Source organism: Neltuma alba, unplaced genomic scaffold (genome assembly GCF_004799145.2).
Source record: "Neltuma alba isolate B1F8T4 unplaced genomic scaffold, ASM479914v2 tig00010594_pilon, whole genome shotgun sequence".
Taxonomy (NCBI): domain Eukaryota; kingdom Viridiplantae; phylum Streptophyta; class Magnoliopsida; order Fabales; family Fabaceae; genus Neltuma; species Neltuma alba.
Genome location: NW_021635457.1, coordinates 17,014 through 37,076, shown reverse-complemented (window position 1 = coordinate 37,076; position 20,063 = coordinate 17,014). Strand labels below are relative to the sequence as shown.

At 37.2% G+C, this 20,063-nt stretch overlaps 3 protein-coding genes and 1 pseudogene across 12 annotated transcripts; 3 read left to right on the top strand and 1 right to left on the bottom strand.

Moving 5' to 3' along the window:
- The first annotated feature begins 445 nt into the window (after positions 1–445).
- Positions 446–3,654, top strand: LOC114757422 (indole-3-pyruvate monooxygenase YUCCA6-like). 2 transcript variants are annotated; one of them, XM_028946477.1, is made up of 4 exons: positions 446–1,364; positions 1,947–2,195; positions 2,665–2,787; positions 2,879–3,654. In XM_028946477.1, exons 1-4 carry the CDS (start codon positions 657–659, stop codon positions 3,104–3,106), a joined length of 1,308 nt encoding a protein of 435 aa, XP_028802310.1. In that variant the 5' UTR covers positions 446–656; the 3' UTR covers positions 3,107–3,654. The 2 variants fall into 2 exon arrangements, with proteins under 2 accessions (XP_028802310.1, XP_028802311.1); XM_028946478.1 differs by lacking the exon at positions 2,879–3,654 and having other exon boundaries at positions 2,675–2,762.
- Positions 3,655–6,636: 2,982 nt separating this feature from the next.
- LOC114757390 (protein Mpv17-like) lies at positions 6,637–15,771 on the bottom strand. Of its 8 annotated transcripts, none has more exons than XR_003741559.1 (5): positions 9,960–10,497; positions 9,011–9,102; positions 7,741–8,231; positions 7,056–7,186; positions 6,637–6,826 (listed from the first exon to the last, which is right to left on the bottom strand). XR_003741559.1 is itself a non-coding variant. In XM_028946426.1 (5 exons), exons 1-5 carry the CDS (start codon positions 10,107–10,109, stop codon positions 7,166–7,168), a joined length of 636 nt encoding a protein of 211 aa, XP_028802259.1. In that variant the 5' UTR covers positions 10,110–10,500; the 3' UTR covers positions 6,866–7,165. The 8 variants fall into 8 exon arrangements, 5 of the variants coding, with proteins under 5 accessions (XP_028802259.1, XP_028802261.1, XP_028802257.1 ...); XM_028946426.1 differs by lacking the exon at positions 6,637–6,826 and having other exon boundaries at positions 6,866–7,186; positions 7,741–7,846; positions 7,965–8,231; positions 9,960–10,500; XM_028946428.1 differs by lacking the exon at positions 6,637–6,826 and having other exon boundaries at positions 6,866–7,170; positions 7,741–7,846; positions 7,965–8,231; positions 9,960–10,500.
- On the top strand, positions 11,233–15,122 carry LOC114757417 (sulfite exporter TauE/SafE family protein 3-like; annotated as a pseudogene).
- Positions 15,772–16,919: 1,148 nt separating the features above from the next.
- Positions 16,920–18,435, top strand: LOC114757389 (uncharacterized protein At2g29880-like). Of its 2 annotated transcripts, none has more exons than XM_028946422.1 (2): positions 16,920–17,118; positions 17,796–18,435. In XM_028946422.1, exons 1-2 carry the CDS (start codon positions 16,936–16,938, stop codon positions 18,384–18,386), a joined length of 774 nt encoding a protein of 257 aa, XP_028802255.1. In that variant the 5' UTR covers positions 16,920–16,935; the 3' UTR covers positions 18,387–18,435. The 2 variants fall into 2 exon arrangements, with proteins under 2 accessions (XP_028802255.1, XP_028802254.1); XM_028946421.1 differs by having other exon boundaries at positions 17,787–18,435.
- The last annotated feature ends 1,628 nt before the right edge of the window (positions 18,436–20,063 follow it).

Sequence of the window (20,063 nt, the reverse complement as noted above, 5' to 3'; positions counted from 1 at the left end):
CAGCTATAACCATGATTTAACCCTCCCCATGTTTCCCACCTCTCCAACTTTTTACACCTAGCTAGCCAATTTAATAATATTCTATTCTGTTAGATTTGATTATATATCAAAAATCTTAATTCATCTTATCTCTCATATTTATTATTTTTTAAAAAAATTAATTTACTTCACTTATAAATTAATACTATTATACATGCATGTGTATTTTAGAAAAGGTATCTTCCACACTTACTTGATTTATTTGACGTGGTTTGTATGAAGTACGTACCAGTTGAAAAAGGTCCCCAGCCCACACTAACTACCGTTGCTTTCCTTTACTTGAAAGTCGAAACGAGTCGGCTTTTGGGCTCAGCTCATCATCATGTATAAATTGTTCGTGTGAAGCCAAAGGAATATATATAGAGAGAGCGGGACATCGCCATCGTCCTCCTCGATCAGTCTCTCTCTGTTAATGCTGAATCAGCCTCTTGGTTGGTGCTCATCCTTCTGCTTCACCCTCCTCCATTGAGCTACCCGTTACAGAAGCAGAACAAACCATTCTTCACACTCCCAATTTCTCACACCTTCCTTCTCCTGCAATTCACCGCTTAATCCATACCCCAGTGCATCCCAGCTCTGGTTAGTTAGCTATCGCTTGTTGACTGCATTAATTCTTGATGGAGTATTGCCTGCGAGAAATAGAAGGAAAGCAAGCCAATGATCCGTTGTTCATTGAGAAAATGAACGACGCCAAATTGTCACATCGTCGACGATGCGTGTGGGTTCCAGGTCCAGTGATCGTCGGGGCAGGGCCTTCCGGTCTCGCCGCCGCGGCTTGCCTGAAACAGAAAGGGGTCCCTACTTTGATTCTAGAAAGATCGGATTGCATAGCTTCTCTGTGGCAGCACAAAACCTACGATCGCCTTCGTCTTCATTTGCCCAGGCAATTCTGCGAGCTTCCGTTGATGGGTTTTCCGAGTGATTTCCCGACATACCCGACGAAGCAGCAGTTCGTACAGTACCTGGAGAGCTACGCAGGGACGTTCGACATCAGGCCGAGGTTCAACGAAACGGTGAGGCAGGCGCAATTCGACGCCACGCTTGGGTTTTGGCGAGTGGAAAGCGTGGACAAGGCGGAGAAGATGACGGAGTACTTGTGCCGCTGGGTGATCGTGGCGACGGGAGAGAATGCGGAAGCAGTGGTGCCGGAAATAGAAGGAATGGGGCAATTCGGAGGGGATATAAGGCACACGAGCTCGTATAAGAGTGGCGAGGAGTTCGAAGGGAAGAGAGTGTTGGTGGTGGGATGTGGGAATTCCGGCATGGAAGTGTGCTTGGACCTCTGTAACCATAATGCTGCTCCTTCTCTTGCGGTCAGACATACAGTAAGAAACCATTCGCTTTTCTGTTCCCATCCATTTATTTATTTTTTAAAAATTCTGGATATGCACTGTGCGGCAACCGAAAAGTTTTGCGTGCATCTACTTTTGGAATTCTTCGTTTGATGTGAACAATACTAAATTTGACAGAGCAACAAATCTCCCAATCCTTGTTTGATTCCATAGACTCTCCTTTTCATCATGAGTTCTGTCAAATTTCGGAATATGGAGAGGTGGTTCCGAAGCAAAACCCAACCTAAGATCCTCATTCCTCATCTCAACCCCCCTGTCTGTTTAAATGCGAAATTTGCATGCCTTAATCTTCATATTCTGGGAAAATTCTCACACCACAAGAAGACTGCAATTCAGTCTCAAAAACGCTTTTCTTATTACCAAATTAAACAGCAATACAGAGCTCGTTTCATTTCCATTCTCCCATGGAATGGATTGTTCACAGACGATTCAGGGGAAAAAAACCGCTCACCGTACTGGGGTGGCGTCGCATGCATTAGGAGCTTCAGTGAAGTTGATAGATTATAGGGTTAGAATATATGAAAATGATGAAGGAATTGTTGTTTATGTATACAGGTACACATATTGCCGAGGGAGATGCTGGGAAAATCGACGTTCGGATTGTCGATGTGGTTGCTGAAGTGGGTGCCGATGAGGGTGGTGGATGCGTTGCTTCTGATAGTGTCGTGGGTGATGCTTGGCGACACATCTCGCTTCGGACTGAACCGCCCCGCCGTGGGTCCCCTTCAGTTAAAGAACCTCTCCGGCAAGACCCCCGTCCTTGATGTCGGCACGCTCTCCAAGATTAAATCTGGCCACATTCAGGTACTTTCCTCCCCTGTAGCTTGCAATAAATTTTTTAATTCTCTCTTAATCGCAAAATATACAATTTTTATTTAGTATTTGCTTTAGTGGTATTTTGCATTCTATTCAGTATTTTAATAAAGTCTGTCAGATGATGATGAAGCATATATAATAACCCAATAGACTAATACCAAGATACTATATGAGGTATTGCTTTTTTTAAGCTTTTGCATTTCATGATACATGGTGAGCAGCACCATTAATGGACATATGTGTTCATTGAAATCGGCCCTTTTTTGTCGTTCGTGAGATTTCCCGTCGTGTCATTCTGATTTTCAATCAATCCGTCTATGAAATCGCTAGGGTTAGAATATTAGATTTGTTCCAAGTTAAAAGGCAAAATGACAAAAATTGATCATCAATTCAACCATGTTTGTTTAATTAGCGGTTCCCGAGGGGATTGGTCGTTTGACTGATTGAATTGATATAGGTGCGTCCAGGCATTAAGCGGCTAAAACGACATGCCGTGGAATTTGTCGACGGCAAGACTGAGAGCTTTGACGCCATTATACTCGCAACTGGCTACAAAAGCAACGTCCCCTCCTGGCTAAAGGTAACCAAAGAGCTTTCACCTTAGTAAAAAGCGAAACATATACATAACGAAGTGGTTAACTATATTAATAATTTATATAACATAAGTGCAGGAAGGGGATATGTTCAGTGAGGAAGATGGATTCCCAAGGAGGCCATTCCCAAATGGTTGGAGAGGTGAAAATGGATTATACGCAGTGGGATTCACGAAACGAGGATTGCTGGGAGCATCCATGGATGCCAAGAGAATATCTGAAGATATTGAGAGATGTTGGAAAGCCGAGACAAAGCATCTCAGTACATTGGCCTCCTCATCACTTTTGCCACTACCCAATTCATGATTCACAGTGACACCATATTAAAGTTGAACTGTACATGACTCTATATATGGTCATGGGAGGCCTTTGGTGGTGGCATCACACATGGGCTCCTCTTTCAGTGCTTGTACCACACATTGTTGCTCCTCCATTCAAATCCGTGCATATGTGAAAAAGCGGGCACTTATATATATATCACAAAGATTCTTTCAACTATATATGGAGCCCCTCATCATCAGCTTTTCAAGGACTCATCAGTCTGCCACGACGCTCTCACTGGCCGAGAGAGCAGAGGACACATTATTGAGTTTTTATAACAAAGCTTACTGGCTTTCGTTCCTCTTTTTGCCCGCAGGGGGATGACCCCCTCGCCAGCTGATTATATCGGTAAATCTTTTACATTACAGATCTTATCTTTAGGTTCGACTCATCATCACTTTACAGAAGGATTTCAAATAGAGTGACAGCCAAAGAGGGTTGGGATGTGATTGACAAAGCTATGCTTATATATGACCTGTGCTTACTTTGACCTCTACATTTTTCTAATAATAATTTATTTCTGCGGATTTTTCCCCCCAGAGAATTGAATATGTCATAGATATATATGTGCATAACATATTGCCTCTCTCTCTCTCTTCAATGCTTTAATTTGCGTTATTACTCAGTTCAGGTTTTGGTCTCTGAACTTTAGGGAAGAAGGCAAAGTAAATTAAGACTAATAGACGGCTAGGAAAACTCTTTCTCAACATAGAATATGAGAATGTGGTAGATCATGTGCCCATATTTTTTAGGGGATCATGTAGGTCACCATGTACAGATTTGATTACTGGTTTCATGCACTTTCGACATCGAAATGATTACATATTCCAAATAATAATAGTAAGGACTGCCCTCACTTTTCCTCAGAAAACCCTGCCATTTCAAAGCTGCAACACCACATTTATTACCCGTTTTAATTTGCCCTTACCAACCTCATTGATTCAACCTAGCTAATACCAGCAACCACCCCTTTAATTTTAACACGGCATATTCCTCATCAGTACTCTCTCTCTCTCTCTCTCTCTATATATATATATATATGCTTCTCGATCAGCTATATATAAAAATAAGGTCAAAGTGAGACTTCGTAGGAGGCTTTATTTGCCATGCTTTATGAGAAAGAGAGAACCCCACAAAATGCAAGTTGGTGCAAAATGACATCTGATTAAGCTCTACCCGGTCACATTGGTCTGATCTGCTGGTTCTTTGTAATCAGAAAAAGAAAAAGGGTATGGGCAAATGGGGTCAACGTTAATAATCTAGCTACTGTCAAACTGTCATTTCTTTGAGAGCTTTGAATAGCCCAATAGATCCCATCTTTTTTTGTTTTTCATATAATTATTATTCTAATCATTTCCATTTTCCACGATTCATTCACAGTGCCACATAGTTATGTTTTTCACCTCAAACTTAACACAACACCTGCATATAGTCTAATTTCAAATTATGGCTTTTTCAATAATGATATGCATGATAATAGACAAAGTATTTGACCGGCAATAGTAAGCCTGAATACTGTATATAATTATGTGAAACTCTTGTTAAGCATATTTTTGCACTCGATTATCAACTACGTTCCAATTTCCATGTGATTCTTAAACTGACTAGTTATACAGGTGATTCGGGCACACATGAGTTTTGAGCGGGTCCGAGTCCTGGTATAACAACATTAAATTACGAAAGTAAGTAATTATTAATTTAATATACTCTGGAAATATTGGCGAATTTTAAATTATTAATATTCATATTTTAATAAGTAGATAAAAGTAAAGCAAAAACGAGTTAGTATATAACATTTTAAAAATATTTATGTAAAGCTAAGCACAATAGAGAGAGAGAGAGAGAGAGAGAGAATAGTATGATTTTGCAGGGATTTTCTCTCCCATTCTCATGACAAAGAATCCGGAGAGTGCGAATCCTCAATTGAAATATAACATACTAACTCCGGTCCTAGTTATAAGAGCTAGTTGACTAATTTAAAGAGATTAAGGAAGTAAGTTAAGTTAGTTATTTATCCTAAATAGGTGTTGTCTTTCCTAAAATATCCTTGCTAATCAAGTGTATTGACTAGAACTATTATTGTTAGAATGGCTACTTTGAAAAAATATATATAAATATAAAAGACAAAGTGGATTTGAGTCTTATATTTAGGATCAAAATAAAAATCAAACAGAATCTTATATTAAAGATCGGAGGTAGTATTAACATGCAACCAGGATTCAAAAATTCCAGAATATTTGGTTCCTTGCAGATACCAAAGTCTCAAAGATATTTCGAGAGACGCACTTCCAAATGCTAGGAAAATATCAGGAATCTAGTCCCATTATTTCCAAATCCAAAATATCTTCTCGAAACTGTTCAACGGGGAAATCCTAGCTAATTTCAGATGATCTTATTCAATATTTTAACACTGGATAATCAAACGAATGATATAAATATTATATACTTATCATAAAATTTTATTTACTGTGATTCATTAATATTTTTTCCGGGGTTGGGCTGTGTATGCCAATTCTGAATGCAATACAGGGAACTTTTTCTCCAAGAGTATAACCTCTTCTAGAGTGAGCTGATTTCTTATGATTCATCTTAAATTTAATGTTGAATATAATACTCCTTCCATTCTTTATTATAAAAGGCATTTGATACTTATGGCATGTTTTTATATATAAGAGAAATTTAAAAGTTGTCTCTATTTGTTTTGTTTTGATTTCCTATTTTACCTATATTTATTGTCTTCAACTCACACACTCTCTCCTTCCCACTTCTCTTTGAATAATTTATCATTATTCTCTTTTATGCTCTCTCTCCTTATTAATGAGAGTTTTTTTGAAAAAAAAATTATATATTTTACACATTAATTGTTCTTAACTAATTTTAACTGTTTTTTTAATCAACGTAACTCGGTTATTCGTCTCTTATAATAAAAAACGGAGGGAGTAATATATTAAACTGTGAAACAAATTTAAATAACGTTTAATTAACGATCATGAGATTGGAAATTTTGTATTATTGTTTTAAAAATAGGATAATAATATTAATTTTCTAGTGAAAGGAACTGTGATAATTTTTTTATAAAATTATAATAAATAAAATATTTAAATTAGAAATAATATTATGTTGATTCAGAGAAACACTCGCATTACTGATCCTTTTTTCATGTGCATGGTCCATTCCTCCATTGGGCCCCATTTGGGCCTTTATCGGGATCGTCAGTCTTTTCCCCCATCACATTGATGAACACTTAATAGAACCTCCCTTTAACAAAAGCAACAAGACAGATTAAGTCAATCCTCTTGCCCCTAATTGTCTTCTTTAACTTTGATGTCTTATTTCTCAGTCATCATAATGAAACGGTAGGCACGAAACTAAAAAGCTTGCGTTAGATTCGTTCCACCTTAATAAACCATATCCTGCTTCCATTAATTAATTCCATAAAGTGATCTTGCTGCCACTGTTCTTGGCCCTTCATCTCAATCATGTGCCCATAGCTTTATTTATTTTCATAATGGAGTGCGATGCGTGGTTTAATCATACCCAACAAAAAATCATTAACTGACAATCACCCACTAAAGTTGCAATACATATCCACACGTACCTACCTACCTCGCCCTCTTCCTTTGCCCTTTTTTTTTTGGTACAAAAATTTTAGACAGGATTTCAGTTTCAACCCAAGCCAAAGGCAAGGTGCTTGAATTGCTCTTCCTGCGACATCAAAACCTTGATCCAAAACAATAATTAACATTTGGGCCCAATCTCTCATTCATAAATTACTCTCCAAGGACAAAGTCCAATACCCCATTTAAAAGCCAGTAGGGAACTATTTTACGAGAAAGAGAGTTGAGTAATATACACGTACAACACTTACTATCGGATGTTTCAATCATATTAACGGGGTCCACAAGGCAAAAGGAAGAAGGTTATGAGTGAGAACCTAGAAATGGTGCACATGGTGAGTATTGAGGATTGAAGACCGTCAACCTCTGACGGATGGCCTTCCTCCGACGCCTTCTGTGGTCTCACCATGTGCTCCTCTTTCATTCATTAACCTGGGGATACACCAAACTGTACAGTCCGGTCAGGAAAGGGAAGGGATGGACAAGCACGCAGCACAGATACTTCTAAAAACCACGTATCCTTTAGGGGCTGCCTTTTATACCCAGATACATATTAAAAAGAAAAAAAAAAAAAGAAATGTAAAATAAGGTTAAAGAACAAGATATGTGGGTATGCATCCATAAGGAAGATGTAGTACCGATGTTAATAACAACATAATTGGCTGGTCCCTCTGTAATTCTCCCCACAGTGCAAAATGGAGGAATCCGAACTTTTTTACTCAGACAAACTTGGTGACAGTCTATAGTCAGGAAACAGTCTGTATGACTTTTTCCGCCCAAACAAACAGTATTCAACACAATGTGTAATAGATGAATCCCAGTTAAGGAAAGAGGTAATCAAAATTAAGATCCTGGAGGACTACGGAATTGAGAGCAAACTCATCTTACATGTATTCAACGAAAGTGTCAACTTGTATTTAAGAAGAAACAAATATCACATGAAAGCATCGCTTCCAGAATCTTCACTCTGAAAGTCTTAAGCAGAATGTATATGCTTCTAACCTTGTCAATCTTTGTTTTTTGGTCATGTTCACGATGAATGGCAAAGCTAGGAATAAAAAGATGGAGAGAGATCAAAAAGCAATTATCCATTTTGGCGCTTCTCTTCCTTCACAGGTAGAAAAGATTTTATCCATTCTTTCCAAGGAGCATCCTGTTGCTGTTCAATCCAAGACAAGAAACAGCTATCCAACAAGCAGAAGAAGTTGACATACAGGAGCTGATACCTCACAGGTATAAATCGAAAATTTGCAACTTGAACAATTGGCCATATGCCTCCTTCCAAAACAAAGGCTGGCAGAAAATCTCTCTTCACATCTTCTTTAATTTGAGGAAAACTCTTCCCAGTGGCAAAACCCATGTAGGTAAAAAATACAGCTAAATCCAATGGTCCAAAGATAAACCCATCGACAGCAACTTTAGTGGCAACAAAACGGAAGGAATTAGGTTTAAGCATGAGTTTAAATCTTATATATCGGTCCAAGCCTTCATACCTATAAAATTTAACAAAGATCAGAGAAAGGGATTGATATGAAACAAACAAAATGAGAATCACTTGCAAAACACAAATCACACGGAGTTTGAAGTCCTTTTTTCTTTTCCTTTCATTTTTCTTTCTTTCTTCGTGTTCCTTTTTTTATTTTTTATTTTTTATTATTATTTTTTGCCTAAAGCCTTCTTTTTCTGATTCAACACATTAAGACATCAGCAGCAAGGCTTTTTCAACGGTTGAAGAAGAACTAATAGATCCACAGCCCAAAACCAAGGTGGATGGCAAGGTCACAACACAACAGCCCTACTCAGGCCAAACCAAGTCCATTGTTAGATTTGTCTTAAATATATGGCTAGGCCTAGAATATTTAAAAGCAAGGATTTTAGCTCCACAAAGTATTGAATTCCTCTTTCAATTGATTTGAAGCATTGGCATTGATAAGCAACCTGTTTCTTGGCTAGCAGTAATTGCTTGCCTTTAGGAACAAGCAGCCATCACCATTTTACAGTATAGCCCCAACTGCAGCATTCAAGACTGTCTCACGTGAACTTTTCTAAATTCCAAGTTCCGATGGGCGATATAAATACAATGAATAGAGAGAAGAGAAGGAAACTAGTTGTGAAGCAGTTTCCCTTGCATGAAACCCTTTGGAGCTGCTACTCATGAAATGAATAAAGATCCAGGATCTAAGAATCTAAGAATCGATAAAAAGACCTCCCACAATATCCCATTGTCAATACACAACCGAGAAATAGAGCTTGAAAAGGTAGTGCTTTTTACCAGTAGTGGCCAATTGGACCAACAAATCCAAACCCAAACAAGCTGGTTGCAGCCATCCGTTTCCAGTTGATCTTAAACTCTTTATCATCATCCTGGCACATGGAAGAGAGATTGCCATTAACTAAGAGAAATAAACTCATTGATCTGATGTGCAAACCCTAGGTGTTGCACTGCAACCAAAGCAAGTAAACTGATCAAATTTTCAGTAAGTTTGTGCATGTCTCATATTACCAATGTCATGGAAAGAACATGAATGTTAGAATATAAAGTCAATCTAAAATGGAGGATTATTAGTGAAAATAAGTACTATATTATCAATATCAATCCCCACAATCCTTGACCCCAAAGCAACGACCATGTCAATGAATTTCCCGTCTCACTGCCTGTTTTTCCCTATATCTACCCCCTTGTCTCACTACTTTGGACAAAAAATGGAAAAGTTATATCTGTCACGTGGAGTCAAATGCAAACCTTGTGATTGTAGTCATCATAAGCACGCACAAAAGGAGTCTCAGACATCAATGCTAGTATAAGTATCCTTAAAAGCAGAGGTTCTTTACAGTTCACATACATGCACAAACGTCAGGGAGCATTTCAAGTTTAAGTGAACCTCCACTCTTCTCTTCAACTCGTCCTATTGTTCAGGTAGAGAACTAGCATCTATGCAAAAGAGAAAGTAATTTCAAACTAATTTCACTGGGACGATCAGCCTGGCAATCACTTGGCTGAATCAAATACTCACACACCTTTTCCCTGTTGAATGCACGTTTAATTTTATAATGTGATTCTACATTCCAAAACCAGTTTTCAGCTAACGAATTCACATCTGAGCAGGGATTTATTCACCGAATATATATGAGAGAGAGACACGCATTTGTCAAGGAGGCAGAAGAAACCAAGAATTTAGGAAAAGTCCAATAACTTACATAAGCAATGAGGGGAAGATTACCTCATTTGGCCTTTGGCTCAAGGCTGTGGAGTGAGTGATGGCCTGGGCACCTATATCACCAACCCCCCATATCAAACCAGAGCTTATGACCTGTGTCTTGACTGGGTGAGCAGCCAAGTAGCTCGTATACCATCTCCACAGCTTCAGCATATCCCGATTCGACCAGAATCAGAATGAACGAGAGCAATTTAACTTGGGAGTGACCATCGATCATCCATATCGTTCCTTTTTTGGATTAGTCAAGCGGCCATTCGCAGCAGATTGTGAAGCTAATTCGCCAATCTAAATCTTGACTACAGTATCTATGATGAACAATGGAGGATGGCTGGACGTTGGAATTATCTGTTTCATTCCATGTTGTTTGGCAGGAATGCCTTGGAACGCCGTATACAGGAATTGAAATAGAAGAAGAGAAGGACGAATCAAATTTGGCTAGAGATAAAGATCAAAACTCATAAACGGTGACCTCCTTCTCCTGAAAATAGTTGACATTTCTGCTATTTTCTCAGGTACTTTGGGAAATGTACATTTAGGGCAAGGAATAAAATTGTCCTTTGATCCAGGTCGAAAAATATTGTCCTTGATCATTTTAGCATCTGGATGGCTTGGGTCATGTACGGGCCTGTGTTTTGGACTGAGATTGTTTGAGGGACTGATGGCCCATTTCGCAGCAGATTTTCTTTTGGGCTGCTTAATGCTTCCTTGACTTAGGCCCAAAATTTTCCAGGCCTTTCATTACAAAAAAAAAAGGGGAACTTTTCCAAGCCTTAGTTACATTGTTTACCCCATATATGCATGGGTCTCGTGCGTTGTCTGTAAATTTTATAACGCAAAAATGTCTGCATTGGTGTCAGAATCAGAAGCAGCGGATTAGCAAAGGTTGCTGACCTCAAACTCGTGAAAGAGTCGCTGCAATACAGTGAGCTGGGGAACTCAATTTGTTCTCGTTGTTTCAAGATTTGTGCACCATAAGGAATACAAATCAAATTCGCATTTGTGAGCACGCAGGCACACATTCTATCTCAGACTCTGAAGTTGGAGAGATACGTTGTGGCTGCAGAAACAATAGGCCCCAAGTCCAAAGCTGCTATGGGACCCTGCTTCCTGAGCAGAGCTTTAACTTGGCTATGGCAACCAAGGTAATCACCTGATTCGCACGTCTGGCCGGTAAAGCTCTATAGTATTCTCAGTATTATTGTTGTTTTCATTTTCATCAGTTTTTTTAACTCTTTATGCTTACCCTCAAGTTACTATTGATGTTATTGTACAGGAGATGGGATTTGGGTGGCAAATCGTTGTGGGTAGTATGATTGCATTTTGGGGGGCAGCTTTTGGGTCAATGGCTTTGATCCTAAATCAGCCGCTGCTCTCTCCAAACGTGGCTACTTAATCATTTCCACATCACATTCATTTCTTTTATTTGGCCACCTGACTTAGTCAAATTTGAGTATCTTCGGGCCTTCCTAGCAAGGGGCAGCTTTTCCAAAGGCGTGATGTGACTTGGCACTCCTCATTCAACCTATGCTCATGCATACTCGGCATTAGCATTGGAGTGATTTTTAATGTTGTTCTGGATGACTGAATGGTCACTGTCCTTCTCATCATTCTCTTTATAGGTAACTAGCTTCCACATTCTTCATCTGTTTTTGGCTTTTTGTTAATTACTTATATTAAGCCCTTTATACATGCCTCAGTTTGATCTTGGTCTTAATTCCCTTCAGTAACATCAGCGAAGAATTCTTGAAGGGCGTTGAAACGTGGAAAAAGAAAACCCTGTTAAAACAGGTGATCTTGTCTCTCGTTACATTTTAATTATCCCCCTTTTCCCCCAAAATGCAAATACTGCTAATTAATTCATTTATCGCATTGATTAATGCCCGCTTTTTATCCCATTTTAGAAAGCTGCTAAGCGTCGAGTGTCAAATGGTAATGCCTTCATCTGTTCTTTCACATGTTCTTAGACGTGAACGCTTTGTGAATATATATCCATTTTAGGGCACTCGAGCCTATAGAAAGCTATGAGTCCCATATTGGAAAACCTTTGTGGGATTTTATAAGTTCAACAGACCTTCCCTTCTAATAGATTAGTCTTTTAGAATTAGGCTCTCTTTCTGGGTTTATATTTATCATATTGGTACTTTTATTGAGAGTAGGCTAATCGAAGAGGGCTATTTGCAGAGGTTTTTGACCAGTAGGAAGACCGAGTAAAGTGCCGTAGAGTGGAGCCATCGGGAACATTAATACTCGAGAGAGGTACTCTGTTATGAATCCCATGTTAAAGAATCTCACAAGTATTATAGAATTTTATAAATTTAAAAGACTCTCCCTCTTAACAGGCTAGTCTTCTGAAATTAGACTCTTCTTTTGAACTTATGCTCTTTAAAAAACCTATCTAGTTAAATAAAAACGTGTACGCAGATTGGTATGAGTGAAGAGGCATTTTATATATGGTTAGTGTGTTTCTAACTAAGGCTTTTGTCATGCCTCATTGTGTGGCTTAACTGTATTTCTTTTATAAAATTAGCCTGAAGGTAACTTTTGTTTTTAGATGCTCCTGGGGCCGGAGTATGATACAGAGCACTTCCTAGCGGACCAAACGATGCTGTTCAAAAGGATGACATCCAAGCTAACGCAATCATACTCTACAGTGGACTGCTAGTGAGTTTTACCAAATTCAGGGATTCCCTTGTCTAACTAATCCGCATGTTGCAGGTTAATATTCTTGAAAACGTATACTGAAAAGAACTCGGGCTTCTTGTTTTTGTCTGGGTCGCATTCCTTGCACTAGAGATCGCCAAGGTTTAATTTGGTCTGTCTCACCCTTTCCTTGTAGAACAATTCATCCTTTATGCAGTTTGTCTAATTTCAATTCCATTAATTATCTCGTACTGACAACAGAATCATACAGCAAATTGTTCAACGGCATACTGGATACTGAATCTTTTACAGGTAATTCTGTTTCAAACGTTTGCATTACCTGAGTACATAATATACGATAGATTAGTATTTCTTGGTGTCCTTAAAGATGTATTACGATAGATGTTTTTGAAGCGTGGTTTGAGATTTACGCAGATCCCAGTGGCAGTTGGCATGTCCCTGTAGACCTTGGTTTTCTAATAATGGCTGGAATAGCGGGCGGTCTGCTTGGAGCAGGAGCTGGTTTCATTGGGCTTGTTTGGAGCTCCGTTCAAAACGGGCTTTTAAGCAAGTTCACGTAAATCGAGATAAAACTCTCCTCACATACTTACCTCGTATTCCGTAAATCACGTTTGAAAAGCTACTTATAAGTCAATCCAAACAAGCCTATTATGAGTGGAGATGTTCGTTTTGAAATATTTTAAGACAGGAGATCAATTTAAAATAACATATTTAAAGAACCGTAGTCATCATTCTAATCAAATAGCTCAATGATCATGCGTAGATTAAAAAGAGAATGATAATTTTATTCAAAAGATGAGGAAATTAATGGCAGTTAGATTATTTATAAATACTTTTGAAAAATATAGTATAAACAATAATTTAAGTATTACAAAGTTAAGAGTCTCAATTACAAATACAATAATTAATTTGAAAAATGATTTTTTATTATATAAGAAGAAAAAAAAGAAATTGATGTTTATAACTTATTCATGTGAAAAATTTTCAACTGTTTTTAATGCTTTAACTTTTCATACTGTCTGAAACTCTGACCAATATGCTGTCTCGCATCAGGATTTTATGAGGGTCTGTCAACCAGCCCGAGTCTGAGTAAGTGAGAGAAAATTGACCTCCCAATGATTTTTCCCCTAATTAGTCGAATAGACATTAACATATTAAAATCACGAACCACATCCAATTCATGGTCTCTCACATAGCACAAAATAATTTCCATGCAACCGTTTAATTACATAAGCTCTAACCCCCCCCCAAGAAAATTGCGGAAGCATGGGCCCTTGCTTTAAAGGTAGCGGGTCTGTGGTCACCACATATAAAGTCCCGTGTTACTTATTGCTACATCTCGTTCTAATTATAAGATTTTGTTTATTATATAAACTCTAAAAAATCTCAAAAAAATTGTGGAAGCATGGGCTCTTACTTTAAAAGCAGTGGGCTTGTGGTCAGCATATAAAATCCTATATTACTTATTACGACATTTGGTCCTAATTATAATATCTTATTTGTTAATAAGCTCTAAGAAACCCCAAGGAAATTGCGGAAACATGGGCTCTTACTTTAAAGGCAGTGGGCTTGTGGTCACTGCATATAAAATCCTGTATTACTTATTATTATATCCGGTTTTAATCATAGGATCTTATTTGTCACATAAGCTCTAAAATTCCTCGAGGAAATTGCGGAAGCATGGGCCTTACTTTAAGGGCGCGTTTGGTAGGTGGGATTGGGGGGGAGGCAATGGGATTGGAACAGGGATTAGATGAAATTGTCATGTTTGGTACAATGGATTGAAGATTACCAGGGATTGAAGATTACCACATTGGTGGGATTATACAATCCCACCTACACCCCCGGTAATGCCCTTTTGATCCTGGGATTAAAAGCTGAAAAAGACAAAAATACCCATATTACAATAAAGTTAAGACAAAATTACCCCTTTCATTTTTGCATTTCATCTCCTCCTAGATCGCAATCTCCATCTTCTTTCTTCCGCACGCTCACTCGGTCGCTCACGCCGGTCGCTCACTCGGTCGCTCACGTCGTCACTCTTGGTTGCTCTGTTCATCTTCAATCAATAGTAAGATAAATTCTATCCCTATTTTTTCAGTTATCATTAACATTTGTTTTTAATCTTCTTCGATGCACAAATTCTGGTGGATTTGGAAGATTGCTGGCATCACAAACATGAATCGGTTTAATAATGCTGAGATCATAAACGGTTCCTCAATGATTTTATAGTTCCTTATTTGATCTCCCTCATCTGATTAGCCGTGCTTTATCATTAGCCTTATCTTCATCAGGTAGTGTGTATTTTACCTACTTATTGTCAATCGGTTCTTTTTTTTTTCAACAAAACATTGATGTCAAGGGAAGCATATGTCGAGGAAGGTTAAGGGGCATCGTAGATTTAAGGCGATTCCATCCCGATCTCTGTTCCCGATTCAGTTTTAGTCATAGTATAAACCATAGATGAGAAAAGCAGCGAGCACTTCATACCAGCAATCAAACTAAGAACACCATTAGTCGAGGTGGTTGAGAACAACATAAGGGGGATGTTTACAAATTTGATGTGAGCCGTTGCGAAACGCAATTTACCTGTTCATCTTTTCTGCATAATATGGGAGATTTGTTATCTTTCGTTTTCTTTCTTTTCGGTTCACTTGTTTTTATGCTCTGCAGTAAATGAGTTCATCATATAAGTCAATTTGTGCGAAATAAACTGTTATTTCTGTTTTGCTAGTATAAAAAATAAAAGAGGGGGGAAGGAGGAAAATAGGGAAATGGTATCTATTTGTTTGATTAAAGTTAGGTTGAGTTGCAATATATATAAGGCATACTATTCACGTTCGTGAGTTGCAATATATATAGTTGACTGTCTTTTCACTGTCTATAATAATTCACTGTTATTTTAAACTCATCTGCGAGTATGATTTCTCAAAGGAAAAGGTAGTATTATTTATGCTTTCAAAACGAGACCCAAATGGATTCTCCACCATCTCTTTCTATCCCCTCTTGTGTGTATACATAAGATATAAACTTTACCATCATTCTGTTTTTTTTACTGTCACTCTTTTTCTCTAAATGCATAAAGGTAGAAACAGGGGAAATGTGATTTCATCCATCTTTGTCTGATTCAGTGGTCATGCTAACCAATTTTTTAAGCCCAGATTCTACGAGAAGTTTAATATGTAGTAAAAGCAAAAGTGGCATGATGATGACGATGATGATTTTGAATGAGGATGATGAATAAGATATTCTTAGCTTGGTCTTCACTCCTAATACCTATTCTTTTTAAGGCAAATCCAGCTTCTCTCACTTCTTAAATAGTTTAATCAGTCCTGCTTTTCTCACAAAAGCTTAGATCCTGGCCTCCAACTTTGAGTTCTCATTCACATATAGTAATATTTAAAATATGCATCTCTTTAATTAATCTGAGGTCCTGGATGGGATAATATCCATCTGATTTGGATCAATTTGGTTTATGAACAAATGAAGGGTGAGATCATCATCATGTTGCCGCTGCATGCATCTCTTTTACTACACACACACACACACACAACATTCTCATCATCCTCATTTTGCCCTCTGTTTCCTCAGGCGTGGGGGCTACGCTATCATTAACCCCACTCCCCCATCCCCCCTTCCTTTCATTTTTACCCTTTTACCCCCTAACTATATATATATAATTATTGGATGGATGCCTCCATATGTCTCTACATGCGCACACACACACACACACACATATATATATATAAAATAAGAGAGGAAGCATATGCAGAGTGATTCCAGTGGTCGTGAAAAACTACATTATATTTAATTCTACGTGATGAAATCTGAATCCGCAACATCATATATTGTTCCCATTCTCGCTTTCCTCTTTCTCCCACATTTAGGGATCAACTTGCAAATGAAATGTTCAATGCTTTTACTTCTAACAGGGCTTTTGCATGAAAGAGTTATTTTAAGCCTTATAACTTTGTGACTTTACTTGCTGTAATTTCACTTCTACCATACGAACAATTGTAACTTTGTGCTGGAATATAGTTTTATTTGCTGAATATGGTTTTAACCTTGTGACTTTATCTGTTGGAATATAGTTTATTTGTTGGAATATGGTTTTAACTTTGTGCTAACTTTATTTGCTGGAATATTCAATGTTTATAGTCAACCAAACATGTCAGAAAAATCTGGAAAGTTAGATAAGCATGTGTGGACACCCGAAGAGGATGAGCTACTAATTCATTGCATGATGGTATTGCATGCTAAGGGTGAACTTATGTGTGAGAATGGTTTGAGGTCCGGTGTGTTGAACACTTTGAAAGATATGCTGTATGATTTAATACCAGGATGTTCTCTTAAGGCCCATCCTCACATACAGTCTAGGATTAAGAAGCTAAAAACTGACTATGGTGTGGTTTCTGACCTTCTCAATTTATCTGGATTTGGTTGGAATGCTGAGAGGAAATGTGTGACAGCTCCTAAGGCAGTATGGGATGAGTATGTAAAGGTAAATGTTTACTTTTGCAATTTACATATATGGCTATTATTTTTGTTAATGACCACTGATATTTTTCATTTAGCTACTATTCACTACTATGATTGATACATGTAGACTATAAATGTGATAGTAAATAAAATTTTGATGATGACCTTCTCTCTTGCGAAGGTACCCCAATTAATATGATTCCCCTTCGCATCCCAACTTACGGCCCCCCTTCATCGTCTTTATTCTCTCCGTTTTTCCCCCCTTCATCCTTTTCTATTTTATTCTCCTTCCCCTCTCCCCAAGCTGATCTGTATCCATTACATACACAAGGATATTTTATTTTCTCTTCTTTCTTCATCGTCATATGATATGATAATGATATATATTCCATGTTAGCCATTAGTTTAGATCCGGGTTGGCTGAATCTCTAAGAGCAAATAAACTCTTTCAACATTTAACATTTCAAACCGGTTGATGAAAATCAATCCTTCTTCAATGAGTCAATGAAAATACTTTATACTTTCAGAACTTGAAATAACTGAGGTTGTAACCCTTTATTATCCATTCAATTGTTTCATACCTCAACCAATTTGGTAATTTCATAACTGTTTAAGTTACAATTAATTTCATAATTGTATTTCAGGTGTTTGATTATTTATTAATGATTATAACTTGTGTTATCCTTACAGGCGCACAAGGAGGCAGCTAAGTTCCGGAACAAGTCTTTCTCTTATTATGATGAGCTTCATGACATGTTTGGCAAGGATAGGGCAACCGGCAAGGATGCTCAAACATGTGAAGATGTCCTTGAGGAGCTTCAAGATCAGAATGGTTTGGACAATTCAATGCTTGATGCTGACCCAGATGCTGATATGGATATATCACATGTCAACACTTCACATCCGGAAGACACTTCACATGTCAATAATCAAAATGAGCACATTTCATCTGATGCAAGTTCAGGGTCCAAAAAGCAAAAGCGCACAAGAGCTGATCGTGATGACATCTTACTCAAAGGTATTGAGACAGTTGCTCGTTCATTTTCTGAAGGTTTGATGGAGGCAAGTGATCGCCTGGGAATGCGTTTGGATAGGGTTGAACGTGAGAAACGTTTAGATGGGATGAAGGAGTCACTCTATGGTGATCTTATGAAGGTTGAAGGACTTTCACACAAAGAACGTATGGCAGCTTATGTCAAGATGATATCTGATGAGAGCATACTGATTGGATTTTTTGCCATGTCTCAAGAGGGGAAAGTTGATGTGATCCGTGAAATAATATCTCCATGAATATGCTGATGAATATTTTGATATTTGTGTGACTGAAGTTGGGATATTTTCATGAGAAACATAGGAATATTTGTTAGACTTGAAATATTTTGTTTCAAACAGGAATATTTTGTTATAGACTTGAAATATTTTGTTTCAAGTAGGAATGTTTTGATAGCCGTTTGAAGTAAGATATGGATTATCTTACTTACTTGAACTAATATTACAGAAAATTATAGCAAGACTTGTCATTTGCTTTTTATCTTTTGATCTTATATATTATTAATTTTAAAATGTATTACTAAATTTTAAGTAAATTATAATATTAAGTAAACTATAATTTTAAGGAGTTATTAATAATTTTTTGGGATGAATTTTAAATTTTTATTACGTTTTTATATTTAAATTTGATGGGATACGGTGAAAATTTTCTGATTTTCAAAATATTTAATTTATTTTTATTTATTTTTATTGTAAAATGAGGCAAATTTTAATATATTTATTTTTAAAACAATATAAATGACTATGCGGTCTTCTTTTTCTTAGAAAAAGAGTGCATAAAGTTAGAGTCCCAAGTTCTAAAATATCAAGGGTATTATAGTCTTTTAATTTTATATATCTTATTATAAAATAAAATAAATACATGTATTCCTTCCATATATTGCCTCCTACCAAACACAAATAAAAGCCCCATTCCCAATCCCATTACCATTCCCATTCCCAATCCTATTACCATTCCCATTCCATCAAAAACCAATTCCTCCTACCAAACATGGCCTAAAGGCAGTGGGCTTGTGGTCACCGCATATAGAGGACTTATTACTACTTTTTTTTGACCGGATATATTACTTATTACTGATATTGATGCTTCGTTACAATTTGATGAGAAAGAAACTAACGGCCAATGGACTCACGTACGTATCATCAACATTCTGTTTTTCATTTTTATATATAGGAAAAAAAATACGTTGGCCAGTCGAATCCTAAAACTATAGTATTCTGATAGGATATTTGGGTGCTTCAATTTACCAAAACTAATAAGAAGAAATGAAAATTGGAAGGGGGGTAAATAAAGGAGGGGTACATGCGTTCTTTTCAAAAGTATGACCTGTAAAATTCGCAAGAGTTTTGAAAAAAAATGCTTCAAAAATTGCCAGAGGGGAAAAAAAAAGGCTTGAGACCTACATTTTTTTTTCTATACACGTTAGTTTTTTTTCCCATCTCATTCGAATATATTACCTTCGGTTCTAATTATAAAAATTAGTTGACTAATTTGAAGAAATTAAGAAAAAACTTAAAACAGTTAAGTTAGTTATTTGTAATAAATATGTGTTGTTTTTCCTAAAATATCCTTATTAGTTAAGTGTATTGGTTATAAGTCTATAACTATCATTGTTAGAAGGATTATTTTGGAAAAAATGCATAAATATGAGAGACAAAGTAGATTGGGGTCTTATATTTAAAACCAAAATAAAAGTCAAACAATGTTTTATATTAAGGACCGAAAATGGTATATATATAAAATGAGAATATTTTTTATTGTTTAATTTGTTTTTTTCACTTATTGCATCCCTCGCCCAGTAAAGAGGAGGTAACTGTAACAGGCAGTGTTTTTCATTTCGGCATCATAAGCGTTGGCAGAGAGAGGGAAAGAGTGTTATTGTCTGCGAATGAAAGGAACAGGTCTTGTGGTCATCA